Source organism: Caenorhabditis elegans, chromosome V (assembly GCF_000002985.6).
Source record: "Caenorhabditis elegans chromosome V".
Lineage (NCBI taxonomy): Eukaryota > Metazoa > Nematoda > Chromadorea > Rhabditida > Rhabditidae > Caenorhabditis > Caenorhabditis elegans.
Genome location: NC_003283.11, coordinates 8665931 through 8679046, shown reverse-complemented (window position 1 = coordinate 8679046; position 13116 = coordinate 8665931). Strand labels below are relative to the sequence as shown.

The following is a 13116-nucleotide window of genomic DNA, read 5'->3' as shown; positions in this document are numbered from 1 at the left end:
TTTCCGAGGATAGACTGTTCACAAGCTATTAACAATGAGCCACAAGCAAATCCAGGTGATCTTCAGTTTCTCTTCATAACATAAATACAAGTTTTCACAGAATTGGTTCCATATGGCCAATAATTGTTCACCTGTATCTTTCTTTGATGGACAACAAAGATCACTCTTTGAAGAAATAACTGTACAGCTGACAACAAACTACAACTATAATATATTCTGTAAAAATAAAAATAAACTTGTAGTCTTTTTGTTTTGAGGCAATTTTAAGATAAAGGTTCCAGAAGGAAAACTTCTGAAAAAAATTTCAAACCGCAATGTACCGTTCCAGCAGTTGCATTTCACCACTGCTCGGCAGAGCTAACTAAACATTTTTCTAGCTTTTTTAACAAACTCTTGCGAATTTTCAGCACATTTAATATAACATATATGAACTCGGCATTTTCCAGTAACTTCTTGCCCAGCGTTTGTCAATTTCTTACAAATTCAACTCAATTTCCAAAACTTCAACGAAAACTCCCTCACACGAGTCACACGAGAGCTCAGATTTTTCCAAAGTCTTTCTCACCGAAGCTTGTAAATGCAGCAAACAAGATCCGAGTTTAGGAGGTTTTTTTTTGTTGTCTGTTTTCACAGATGGCATAAAACATATTTCAATTTTGTTCAATGGTGAGAATGAAATAGGAAATGAGTGGGCTCATTTAATGGCACGGTACAAGATTTCGACGTGTATTTACCTGGGCTGTTCTGATGCGGATGTTCGATGCGGAACATGGAATATGTCACGTGATAACTGATCTACTTTCAGTAGATTCGCAGAAAATGGAAATAACAACCAACTTGATTATGTTCTTCTGTTGAATCTTTGGTATTTTTACACCATTATTTGTAATATTTTTTGTGTTTTTGCCGAAATTCACAAAATCTTGATATAAAAAATAATTTTCGAGACTTTTTAATATTTAGTTCTGACATTGTTCAAAATTGTCAAAACGACGGCTGAAATTTTACATATACGGAAAAATGATTATAGAATCATTTAATTTTCGTAGTTTTTTTCTGGTAATATAATGTTAAATACAAATCAAATAAAACATATTATGCAGTATTCGTTTATGATTTTTTTTTCAACATCAAAGGTCTTGGTTTTAATGGACGATTTTTATTAAAAAAATAAATATGAAATGTTTCAAATGATTGTACCTCGTTTATTTAATCATTAACTTTTATGCCGAAAAATTTCTTGAATTTTTCAATAAGAAATTCGGTATAAAAATAGATCTCCAATTGTTAAACATTGGGAACTTATTACAAAATTTTCATATCAAGGCCTGTGAGAGTTTCACACGATCACCCACTTTTGCACTTGGGGTGCACCCAAAATTTTTGGAATTTCAGACATTTTATTCATGTTCTACAAATGATTCCTATTTTAGGAAAAAACTTAAATTCATCAAATATTTCTATTGTAGAGAGTTTGAAAATAGTGGTATTATTTTTGGGAGAGCAACAATAAGAGAATAAGAGTACAAGGAATTAGATGAACATACTAAATGAAAAATTTGGGCGAATTCGTGATGCATCACGTTTTAGTAACACTTCAAGAATTTTGCTCAATATACAACTGAACTTTTTTTTTCAAATTTCACATCATTAGTTTTTAGTTTTTTTTTTCGTTTTTATTAATCTTCAGTCTTCTTCACTCGTTTCTCTTAAACTTTACAAAAGTAAGTTATACTTCTAGCATTTTTTCAGAATGGAGGTTCTTGTTATTCTTGCTTATCTAGAAATTTGCGTAGTGGTACTGGCTCTTCTGTCAAATACGTTATTCAGTTTTATAATTTATCAAGCTTCTAGTCTTCATTTCAATTGCAGGTAAAAAAATTTGAAATTCTGAAAAAAAAACTTGAATTTTTACTTATTCAGAAATTTGCTAATTTTGTTTTCTGTATCTATTTATCTATTGGATATTTCACATGGCTTAACTGTTTTCGAGTTTTTATTCGAAAAGCAAACTTATTATCACATTTATTTTGTTTCTGTAAGAGGAATCACATGGAGATTCCTTCACGAGTTCGGTTATTCCCTACAATCCCTTTCATTATTCTTATTTTCAATTGGTCTGTAAATTTCACAAGATTCTTTAAAATATTAACTAAAAATTCAGAAAGACTCATTGCAAGTCTATGTCCAACTGCCTACAGATCATTTAAAATAAGAATATGGTTTATATTCAGCTTGTTAGGGTCTATTATCATTTCAATAGGATTTTCATACACGGTGCATATGGGTCAAGATATGTTTTCTCCCACAGTCGCAATGACTTTGGTGGATATTTCAAGTTGTATTGTAAGTTAATTTCTATAGTAGTATTCCATTTTTATCTTACTATAACTTTAACATACATTTAACTTTCAGTTTCTCATCATTGCCTGGCAAAAATCATTGAGCCATTACCGTTCCACTGTTGGTGTATTAACCCTTAATCAAAGATTTCAACTATCTGATGTTTATACATGGTCCCGACATCTTATTCCTGCTGTTCTTCTAGCTAGCCTTTCAAAATTCATGTGCATAATCACTATTTGGGTGTTAATTACTTCAAATTTTACTGAAAATCAAGCAGCTATTTGGATCATAGCTTATAACAATATACTCAATATCTATGCAGTTATTCTGCCATTTGTAATACTTTTGAAAAATAGGAAAATTCGGGAGAAGGTAGTTCTGAATTTTTAGTTTCTCGTCCAGAGCACCGTCAATTTTCAGCTCATTCATGCAAAAGCTCAATCGTTAGATGTACGAAAGACTATTGATGGCAGAGAAATACCACGCAAACATGATTATTTTGAATATTTGAAACAGAATTGGAAATAGTAACAACTAGAAAGTAATATGCCCACGTATGTCTTATGATATGAAGTCATAGTACGCATGATCAAGCAATGTTTTACTATGTACTGATATATTTGTTTCATTGTATCCCTTTTTCATTTCTTATACTTTTAGCATTTTCTTGTCTGTGCAGTATGGATTGGCTATATATTTTCAATTTCTTTGAGTTTGTTATCACAACTATTGCACTGGGCTCTAGCACTTATTTTGTGTATATTATTGCCAATAGTACGATAGTGCAACCTACTAGCAGGTAGTTCTTGCCGCAAGTTTTAAAACAACTATTAGTAGGAATTGAGATAGCCGTAGCAAAATCAGATTTTAAAAAAATATTCAAAAAAATGTATCTAAAGAAACCCATAAGCTTTAATTTTTAATTCTACCCAAAAGTTCCTTAGTTATAGTTTTCAAACTTATCTTTAAAAAGTTTTTTTAAATTCTTCTGATCTAACATCTCACAACGTTTCAGGCCGTTCCTCCTGCTCTTCAGTATTTCATTATTTTTTCTTGCACTAACACACGGGTTTCAAATTTTTGAGTTATTGATTGGTGCAGATGCTGAAAATGCGATAGATTACACATCATCGATGAGATTATACGTATGGAGCCTACTACATGAATTTGCATTTGCTCTTCATTCATTTTCAATTCAAATGTTTTCTTTGGGTTAGTAATAAACAATGACTTTTCACTGTAGAATAAAAGTCGATAATTAAAATCACTAAGTTCTCCAGATAGCAAACATACTTTGAAACTTTTAGAACGATATATCACGGCGAAACAAACAATTACTCAATCTGTTAGAAATCAGGTATTGTCCATTACATTAGGTGTCATTATCTCCATTTTATCAATGTGCTATGCTCAAATTATTCACTTGGGTAGGTACTAATTTATTTTCTAACAAAAAACTGTTTTGCTTCAGTGGATTTCCACGTGATCGCCATCACAATAATGAACCTGGTTGACATGTCTGCATTAGTGGTGAGAATTTTGCAAAACTAAACATATATTTTGAAACTATAATTTCAGATTTTAATTATCTCATCACAATATTCCATTCAAAATTATAGAAAAACCGCTGGAATTGCGTCCCTCGAAAAAAGATTTCAGGTATTCTGAATTTCGCGAATTTTTTAACTCTAACCTTTTAAAATGTTCAGATTTCTGATGTTTACATCTGGACACAAGCAATAATTCCAGTAGCTTGTATTGCATTTTTGATACATTTTACTTTTGTTATTGTGGTTTGGCTTTTGTCAACTCTTGAAAACAGTAGATACTATCAGATGACTTTTTCACATTATTTTGAAAATATCACAAGTGTTTTCACTATCTGTGTCCCATTTTTAGTTGTCTATAAGCACAAAAGAATAAAGAAAACGGTAAACTTTTTGGAGCATTTCAAATCAATTATATATATTTTTCAGAAACTATTAAATCGAAGCCGAATCGGTCCACAAAATCAAGTTAGAACTCTTGATGGAAAAACAATTCAAATGAGAGAAACTATTCAAGATCATTTTAATTTTTTAAAGAATACTTGGAAATAAATAAAAATCAAATAAATTTATCGCAGAGTGTTAATCTTTATTTATACCGACGGAATAATACATTTTGAAAATTTATTTGGGACACCAGGTGTATTTTTCCAGATTCTTAATTGGGATTCAGATTCTCTAATTCTTGCAAATTACTAAAAGTTTTGTAATCACTAAAAATTATGAAATCTATTGTGGGTCAATTTTTAAAAAGTACTTATTTTTTCTACGGAATGTAAATTGATATTTGGAGATTATTGTAGAAAAAATTTCCGTCCCTTCTTATATGATTGGTTTTTTTTCAGTTTGTAACTTTTTTGAAACATGCAGTAGCATAAAAAAGAAAACCTGAAAGTTCAATGAGATTTATTCAACCATATCGAAGATTTGAAAGATTTTGGAATTTTTATTTTTTGATTTGATGCTTTTTTTATATAGAAATGCATCGAAACGGAAAATGTTTTAAATTTAAATAGAAAATGTGTTCGAGTACACATTTTTTTCGTTTCGTTCTTATTAATCATAATATTTGAAACTTCATAAGCACATGTTTTCTGCACATCTGTGCTTGTTTTAAGAAATTTGAAACGAAAATTAAAACATCAATGTTTAACATCTTGACGTGTAGGCTGTCATATCCATTTAGCAAGACATAAAATTCAGATGGCAGAATGTTTTCTGAAATCGTATATATCAGTAACTGACATTTTTTTTTGTTATTTTTCAACACCTGAAAGTCTTGATTACATACCTGGAATATGAAATTAGACAAAAAGAAAAGTTTGCGGGCATTCCATGTAGTTTTTCTTCCAATTATTTTTTTCCGAACCATTTTCACATTTCTGCCAAGTGCTTTACGAATTAATCAGAGTTTTTCGCGCTTTCTATGAAGTTTAGACAAACCTCGACAAACCCACAATTATCGGAATTTTTCACGTCAGATTCTTGAAGTTTTGATAATTTATCAACTTTTTTCGGTTTTTTTTTGTTCAGAAGCTCTCACGCAAAAGTCTAGGAACCCTTCTTGCATGACAGATCCGCCTGACTTTTTTTTTGAAGAAAAAAGAAATGGCAATGATTAATTTCTATTTTCAGGCATTTTCAGCAATGCCCAGTATTATTTGGTCAACTTTGACGGTTTTTGAGTCAATATTAGTATTCCATTCATTCACGTGTTCTTTATTTTTATTGTATTTAATTTGGAATGCAAAACGTTTACATCCATATTGCAGGTCTGTATAACAATGTTCAATTCTTTGACTAAACTAGGTCTGAAAAATATTATTCTTGTATGAAAAGTGGTAAACAACTAAATCTGTTTCTAATGCACCAAGTTTTCCAGAGTATATCTACTTATGGTTGGTCTCTCAATGACTCTTTTTGCCTCATATGGTTTTTCAATATTCGAATACTTAAATTCTTCGAAATATTACGCATTGACTCCAGAATTCGCTACTTTGAGAAGTAAAACGTGGGAGTTTATACATGAATTCGGAGTCTGTCTACAATCATTATCTATGCTCTTATTTTCTATGGGTTTGTGTATCCCTAGTTTATTTTCAGCGAATTGCCATATTTTTGAAATTACAGAAAGATACAGTGCAATTCGATATCCAGATTTTCATGCTAGTACCACATTTGTAGTTTTAATCTATGTTTCAATAGTTTCTGCGGTATTTTTAGCATTAAGTTTCAGTGTTGGAGTACATATTTGTGAGTGAACTTTTGAAATTGAAAGAAAACTCGGGCAATTTCAGTTTTTGCAGACGGGCAGCTGATTTTAGCAACTTCACTTATGAGTCTTTCTGACTATCTCGGACTAATTGTAAGAGTTTTATTGTTTCATATTCTGGTGATGTCAGATTTTTAGATTTTGATCTTTGCGTGGAGAAGTAGCATACGAAATTATAGGCTGTCTACAGGAAAGGCCAGTCTGAAAAGAAGATATCAGGCAAGTTGAGATTACAGTGTTTTGTGGTATTTTTGTTTTAGGAGAAATAAAAGCATCTTCTTTGATCATAAGAATGCAATAATAAAAGTATAAATAATATAAATATAAGAATAAGATGGCCATAGTTTTGTTGTCATAAACCGCCAATTTACCATAAAATAATCCTCCTTAGTACTAGTTCCCTAGGAGGCTTGTTTTTTGGGATTTTTTTTTAACAATTTGCATTATTTTGGTTTTCCAGATGTCTGAAGTTTACGCATGGACCTCTACACTGTTGCCTGCAGTCGCAGGTGCATCCATATTTAAAGTATTATCTATGATTCCTATTTGGATATGGCTTCTTTCAAACCTGACAGACTGGGAATACGGTCTTGCAAACTTTCTATACAATAATGTAAGTGATATTTATTTATTTTATTTGTTTTTTAATTTTAAAATATTCCAGATTCTGAACGCTTACGTTTGTCTTTTCCCATGGGTATTGATTTCGAGAAATCGAAGTCTTAAAAAACAGATTCTTGCGAAAAAACGAATATCTCCAGACGGAGATACAATGAAATCAGTAAGAACGTTGGAAGGGAAGCATATATCAATGAGACCATCACAAGCAGAATATTTTGATGCTTTAAAAGATTCTTGGAAATGAGGAAACTACTTTTTTTTAGTAAATAGTTCAATAAAATTGTTAATAATTTTCACTTTGAAAAAATTGATTTTGATTGTTTAACATGAAAAAAAAGTAACCGTGAAAAAAATTATATTCTTGGGAAATACCTACGTAGTCTAGATCCCCGGAACTTTGTTCAGTTTCGATTTACAATTGTTTTCCTGAAATTTCCCAAAAACAGTATTCTGATCAATTTAATCCGATTTTTCTGTCATTCGCATTCGGAATTGCGTCTGTCTGGAATTTTAAATGTTTTATTCATGAATTCCTTTGCACTTTTATCTGAAATTTATTCTAAATAAAACGAGTTCCTTTCAACATTCTCACGATTTATTGTGTTTATTGAAAATCTGACGGTTCTCAGTTTTGAAAAAAAAAAACGAATGAAATAGTAGTAGGTTTTGATAAGAGATTTTTGAAGGCACTTGAGTTATATGTATAAAGTTTGTAGAAAAAAGCACATGATTCGGTACAAAATGTCATGGAACCCGGGAACAGATCCACGGGTGACTCCAATGGGTGAAAAGCAGATTGAGCAAATGACCGGACTCGCTGAGAGCACGGCACTACGCGCATGGGCGGTGCAGAAAAAAATGAATGAGTGGCAAGAGGATCAAGGAGGGAGTTGATACATTTCTAATTCGAATATTCTATGAAAGGGATTTAAATTCTTGAAGGCAACTATAGTGCAGCGGGATTTGTTTGGGTCAAAGTGAACAGATAATGGAAAGCTTATCGGGATTTTTGTATGGAAAATGTAATGATTAGTATAGGAGAAATTGCAGAAATTTCAGATAAACAGGAAATCGGTGAGTTGACAAAAAAGAACATAATAAACAAAAAAAAATGGAAAGAAAATTGAAAGGGCATTGCTCCACAAAGTGTAATACTAACATGGAAAGATCTAGGGATGTTGTTAATAAAAAAGACGTTCTAAAACGAACGCAGGAGTGAGAGTAGTTGAATTAAAAGAATAAGAGGTATTTGAAGAGATGTTTAGAGGTATATATGGATACGGTTTAATGAATACAGTATGGATACATGAACTATGCAACTAAAAGGCAATTTGAGAAAAAAATGAGAAAAAGAAAAAACACAAATTTTGTGTGTCATGGAAGCGAACTATTTAATTTAGTAACATTTACAAAACTGAAAATGAAAAAAGCCTACAAATGAAGTATGTTTCACCGATTTTTTGGGATTTGGGGTATTGATACATTTTTGTGGAAATTTGATTAAACTTCTCCAGAAAAGTTATTGCCGAAATTAAAACATTTACTTCAAACTTTTCTGAAGAAATTCTATTTAAAATAAAAAAGACGAAAAATGATAATCATGTGACAACATGGCTAACCTATTTTTGTAAATTGAAAGATGGGGTTATTACACAACTGGGTATGATGAAGGGCACAATACTTGATTGACACCGTACACGGATGAAAATAGGCTCTCATCAGCAATGATTGAAGCACAAGGAGATGTGATTATTGAATCACTGTCTGATGATGTGTAACCACTACCCGTTGAGTTGGCTTTCTTCGATGATGATACTGATTCAGGGAAGTTGAAATCAGATAGTGATGGCTCCTTTGGTGGCTGAAAATGAAATTTGTTTTGAACATCTTCAGTACTTTAGTTTTGCGATTTAACATCAAATATGAATCTCGAACTTTATTCCAACTCGTAAACTATTTTCTCACCTTTTCTGTTGACATAACTTTTAAAAAGTTATATGGTCCTTCCACACTTTCACTTTGCAACTTGAAAATATCGTCATCCGATTCTTGGAAAAGAGGGAGTCCAAGAGACGTGGATGGCATGTTTAAATCGTGTCCCCAAATATTTCTTGCATTGGCCCAAAAGTGATTATCCTTCATTTGTGGAAGAATCAAAGTCTCAAAAAGAACTGTTTCAGATGGAGAAGCTGCAGTTATCTTTGGAGATCCACTGGTAGCAAGCCATTCGTCGTCTTCAATACGTGCTGGTCGTTTTTGAATTCGTTGAGCTGTAGTTACAGGTGGAACATTGAATTCGAAACGAGCATTCTCTTTTGGAGCATTCATATCCAAGAGAGCACTGCAGGATGAAAGAGTAGGCAGACCCACTAGATCACCACGTGCTTGTCGTACTTGACGATCTTGAAGTTCCATTAATCTTTCTCGATTGACTACTTCAGCATGGTGGCATCCTTCACATTGTGAACTGGACACCATTCCCATTCGATGACGGCGAATTTCTTCTGGATTTGCGTAGCTCCTCGCGTTTTTCTTCATTAAGAATGCTCGTCGTTGTTGGTTTGGAGTGAAGCTCTCATTTTTCATGACACTTTCAAACATATGGAACATAGTCAACAAGTATTCATCTTCAAAATCCATGAGTCCCTTTCGAAGTGGAAAAATCATATGATTAAGAGTTTCAATGACACGATAGATAAGAGCAGGAAGATTATCATCGGAAATCATATTGCTTGGAACATTAAATCCATCAATGATATCTGTGGAAGTCTTGCGTGTTCCAACATCATACTTGATAAATGGACTCCAAAGAAGTTGTCGGACCGAGCAAATCGCGCATCGAACACATTGAGTTCCAGTTTTGAGTTTTTGTTCAAGAGATCTCAAAAGAGCCGGTCGTTCGTAAAGCTTCTCAATGGACTGTGCAATCTTCTTACGGGCTCCATTGGTGACCTTCATTCTTTCAAGAACATTATCATTCAATGAGAGAAGTTGTCGGTATGTCATGTCTTGGAAGAGAGGAGCATATTTATGGAGTCGCAACTTTTTCAGCCAGTATCCAAGATCTGAAAAAAAAACAAGTAATTTTCGAATGTAATTTAATGTTCCCTTTTTAATTTTCAGCTAGAAATATTTTCAGTCAACTCTCTATCTCAGTTCCAGATCAGTTACCTAACATGGTGGTCGCATGGCGGGCGCGCGCCATTTCGTAAACATCGTCATTAAAGTGACAGAAAAGTGGCAGAAAGAAGGGGAAAGGGTGGTCTTCAAGATAAATGAGACACCATTCAATTGAGAGAGAAAAGAACGGAGAGATGTGTGGAATACGGTAGAACAAAGAGCCATTAGCGGATAGATGGAAATGGAACAGGACTAGTTTGTTTCGATGCATGCTACCAATATGTGTGTACTTTTGGAAGAAAGTATGTAAACTAAGAAATATGGGAAATTTACGGTAGACTTATGCAAAAACTATTTTCCAGCTTAATTTGAAAGTTTTGACAGAGATTTGAAGGCATAATCCTATTAGATTTCAAAAAAAAATTTGCGTGAAATTTTGAAAATCTTCCCTCAAAAATGGCATTATGACACGCATTTACTCAAAGTTTTTCTCCATTTTCAGATTATTTTTAGCCTGAAATCGTTTGTTTTATTCTCTATTCTCTAACCTTTTTCGGGTGTCAAAATTGCCACCTACAACGTCAATTTTTTGTCTCCTTCGAACAGGAAAAAAACTCGTTTTTTCAACCTATTCGTTCTTTTCTTTCTTTTTTCATATTTTCCCCGTTTTTTGCCGTTGTCTTATTCTTCCTAATCTTATGGAAATCTACAAATGTAATCGATCACTTTTCCTACTTCCACTCTCACTTATTTTACAGTAACATTGAAATAGCGCTCAGGTACAAATTGCCCTTTTTATATTAGATATAAGAAATTGGCATGTCCTGTATGTTTTCTCTCTAACTGTTTCCCAGCACCTATTTTCATTCGTTCGACCCTGAAATGTGGGTGAAAGCACAGAAAACCCTTCTACGGTCTTCCATCGTTCTTTCTCATAACACATTTTTTGTTTGGGAATATTTGAACGATTGTTCTAAAATTTTAGGAGTTTAAACGCAATACCCAGTGTTCCCAGGTTTTACGAAACCGGAACCAAAAAGTCGATGCAAAAGAAATAAAGTACGGGCGGTCTGTGTCCAAGTTTTATGGGCTGTGGGGATGCTGCATACCATATGCAAATGATATAGGCAGTGTTCTTTCACTTTTTTTGAAAGTGCAAAGTGCTTCAAGCTAAAACGAAACTTAATCCAAACAGAAAGAGGCTACGAGCAGATCAAACAAAATGTTCCAAAGGGTTTAGTTCCGCTTTCACATCACTTCATGACGTAATGCCACGTGACTTTAAATTTTTCAAATAAGTTTAAGATAAATATTGTGTCTGGGTCAGTGTAAAAAAGAGACAACGTCGCTTCTCTCAGATTTGCAACAATTTCACGGCGATGTATCGAAACGAAGTGCTGGTGATAAATGGGTCTCTTCACATTGTGTGTAAGAAAAAACGGGCTTCATCTATCCCCCGATCGCCTCTTCTTCCGTCATCTAGCTTCGCGGCTACCATCGGCCAGCCCATTGAATGAATGATTCAATGAGTTGGTACTATAGATGCACTCGGTAAAAGAAAAAAGACGTGTACATTTGATCCCTTCTGACACCTAAAGTGCATGAGCTTCAGTCAGGCTTCAAGGAACTTTCACGGAAACAGGCGTCACCAATCTTTCTCTCTCCAGCTTTTCGGAAATGTCCGAACAGCCGCGTGGTCGTACCTATCACCTTGTGCCAGAGAGCATCTTTTGGGAGCTCCCACGAGTATTCACATGTCGCCACCTGGCGCCACTAAACAATGAACACCCTTCTCTGGCTAGTTACAGCAGACGACGATAAGATAAAGGTCAAGAGACTCTCGAAATCGCAACTTCGCACTGTATGTATACTCGAAAGTGAAGCGCCGCCCGAATGAGGATATTGTGTGAGAGAAAGAGAGAAATAGAGAAAGAGTGGAAATTATCGTTTTCTTCCGAACGGTTAATGTCCGGTTTATAGCCACTTTTTAGTCAAGGAAGGTGCAGCTTGGTAAAGCAAACTTTTTGCAGAAATGATATTAATGGCCCAGGGCGCGCAATACAGTTTTCAATAAAATAGCCATGACCACCAACCTCTCATTCCTGGTTTGTGTTCGTCAACTGTTCGAATGGTTCTTGTCGTTGGGACTACTGTATGTTGACTGTTGTTTCCCATGTTATAACCAGATCGGTTACTATTTTGAATATTTTGTTGATGTCCATTCAGATGTCCTCCATTGCCACGATTATTACGAAAATGGTTAGGATGTGCTGAAAAATTGAAATTGGTTGATTTTTATAAAACAGTTTGATAATCCCGCTAACTCTCGTTCGGAAGCCGACCACCTCATTTTCGATTGTTTGTACACAAAAACCGCAACACTTTGGCCGCTTGCAACCTCTGCGTCTTGTAGATAAATCACTCAATGTGCTAATCTTTTGCAGTTTCGGGCTCTACGGAAGCGGCGAGTGATGCAAAATGCTGTTGGCTCAAAGAGCACACACACAAAGAAAAGTGCAAGTGTCCTATTAATTTTTTGGAACTTATTTGGAAAAATTCATAAATTTTTGAGTTTATTCTAGGATTTTCGCGGGTTTTGAATATTTTGAACTGACTCTAATTTAGGACAAGTTCTAGTTTTTTATAACAAAAAAGTACTCACTTTGATTTTTATTATTAAACTTTTGATGTTGTTGATGGAATCCATTCCCTTGCAGATGATGTTTTCTAAGTCCAGGTGAAGAGATGGGTGACATCGGTGCAGAAGAGGTGTCAGATCCTGTGAATCCATTCGTTGATACTGATCCAAATGATAATGAGTTTGGTTGCCATGGGTTTCCAGTCATTGTTACTGATTGAATACCAAGGCTTGCGAGATCCAGGTCGTTAGTCGTATAGATTGAGACGTTCTGCATGTTCATCAAAAGTTGATCTTCAAGTGGTTCAGGCCGTCGTTGTGTGGATCTTGAGATTGAAGGTGGGAAGATTGCAGCAGATGAGCCAGAAGGCTGTTGCTCCAAGGCTGACAACGATATACACGAAGTGTTGTGGGTAAGACGCATCACCAACGACGGGTCTGAAAATTGTTGAAATTGACGTTAAGTTACACATATCAGAAAGTTTGATAAGTTGATAAGATATCGATATCTTGTCTAGGAAAAAAAGTTGCAAAAGAGAGAAGCATGCTACAGACTACTGAACACAGAGAAA

The 13116-nt window shown here is 34.1% G+C and overlaps 3 protein-coding genes and 3 non-coding genes across 8 annotated transcripts; 4 read left to right on the top strand and 2 right to left on the bottom strand.

The window, feature by feature from the left end:
• The first annotated feature begins 1753 nt into the window (after positions 1-1753).
• Positions 1754-4461, top strand: ZC190.6 (Serpentine receptor class gamma). 2 transcript variants are annotated; one of them, NR_153340.1, is made up of 12 exons: positions 1754-1872; positions 1924-2117; positions 2165-2346; positions 2416-2718; positions 2767-2900; positions 3007-3145; positions 3362-3558; positions 3654-3773; positions 3818-3876; positions 3925-4005; positions 4056-4277; positions 4323-4447. NR_153340.1 is itself a non-coding variant. In NM_072834.4 (6 exons), exons 1-6 carry the CDS (start codon positions 3480-3482, stop codon positions 4443-4445), a joined length of 684 nt encoding a protein of 227 aa, NP_505235.3. In that variant the 5' UTR covers positions 3360-3479; the 3' UTR covers positions 4446-4461. The 2 variants fall into 2 exon arrangements, 1 of the variants encoding a protein (NP_505235.3); NM_072834.4 differs by lacking the exons at positions 1754-1872; positions 1924-2117; positions 2165-2346; ... (1 more) ...; positions 2767-2900; positions 3007-3145 and having other exon boundaries at positions 3360-3558; positions 4323-4461.
• Positions 4462-5448: 987 nt separating this feature from the next.
• ZC190.5 (G protein-coupled receptor) lies at positions 5449-7083 on the top strand (the record flags this gene model as incomplete). 2 transcript variants are annotated; one of them, NM_001359783.2, is made up of 7 exons in its annotated part: positions 5449-5665; positions 5776-5969; positions 6024-6146; positions 6200-6258; positions 6304-6384; positions 6626-6778; positions 6830-7083. In NM_001359783.2, the coding sequence occupies 7 exons, from the start codon at positions 5541-5543 to the stop codon at positions 7028-7030; spliced, it is 936 nt and encodes a 311-aa protein (NP_001346731.1). The 2 variants fall into 2 exon arrangements, with proteins under 2 accessions (NP_001346731.1, NP_001346732.1); NM_001359784.1 differs by having other exon boundaries at positions 5541-5665; positions 6191-6258; positions 6830-7030.
• Positions 7084-7366: 283 nt separating this feature from the next.
• ZC190.4 (SAM domain-containing protein) lies at positions 7367-12982 on the bottom strand. The gene is made up of 4 exons (NM_072832.9): positions 12569-12982; positions 12000-12176; positions 8752-9851; positions 7367-8647 (listed from the first exon to the last, which is right to left on the bottom strand). Exons 1-4 carry the CDS (start codon positions 12966-12968, stop codon positions 8435-8437), a joined length of 1890 nt encoding a protein of 629 aa, NP_505233.2. The 5' UTR covers positions 12969-12982; the 3' UTR covers positions 7367-8434.
• On the top strand, positions 9929-10057 carry ZC190.12. The gene has a single exon (NR_069104.1). It is a non-coding gene; the product is annotated as an Unclassified non-coding RNA ZC190.12 (non-coding RNA).
• Positions 11553-11696, top strand: ZC190.11. The gene has a single exon (NR_069103.1). It is a non-coding gene; the product is annotated as an Unclassified non-coding RNA ZC190.11 (non-coding RNA).
• On the bottom strand, positions 11591-11728 carry ZC190.16. Its single transcript, NR_069102.1, has one exon. It is a non-coding gene; the product is annotated as an Unclassified non-coding RNA ZC190.16 (non-coding RNA).
• Positions 12983-13116: the final 134 nt, after the last annotated feature.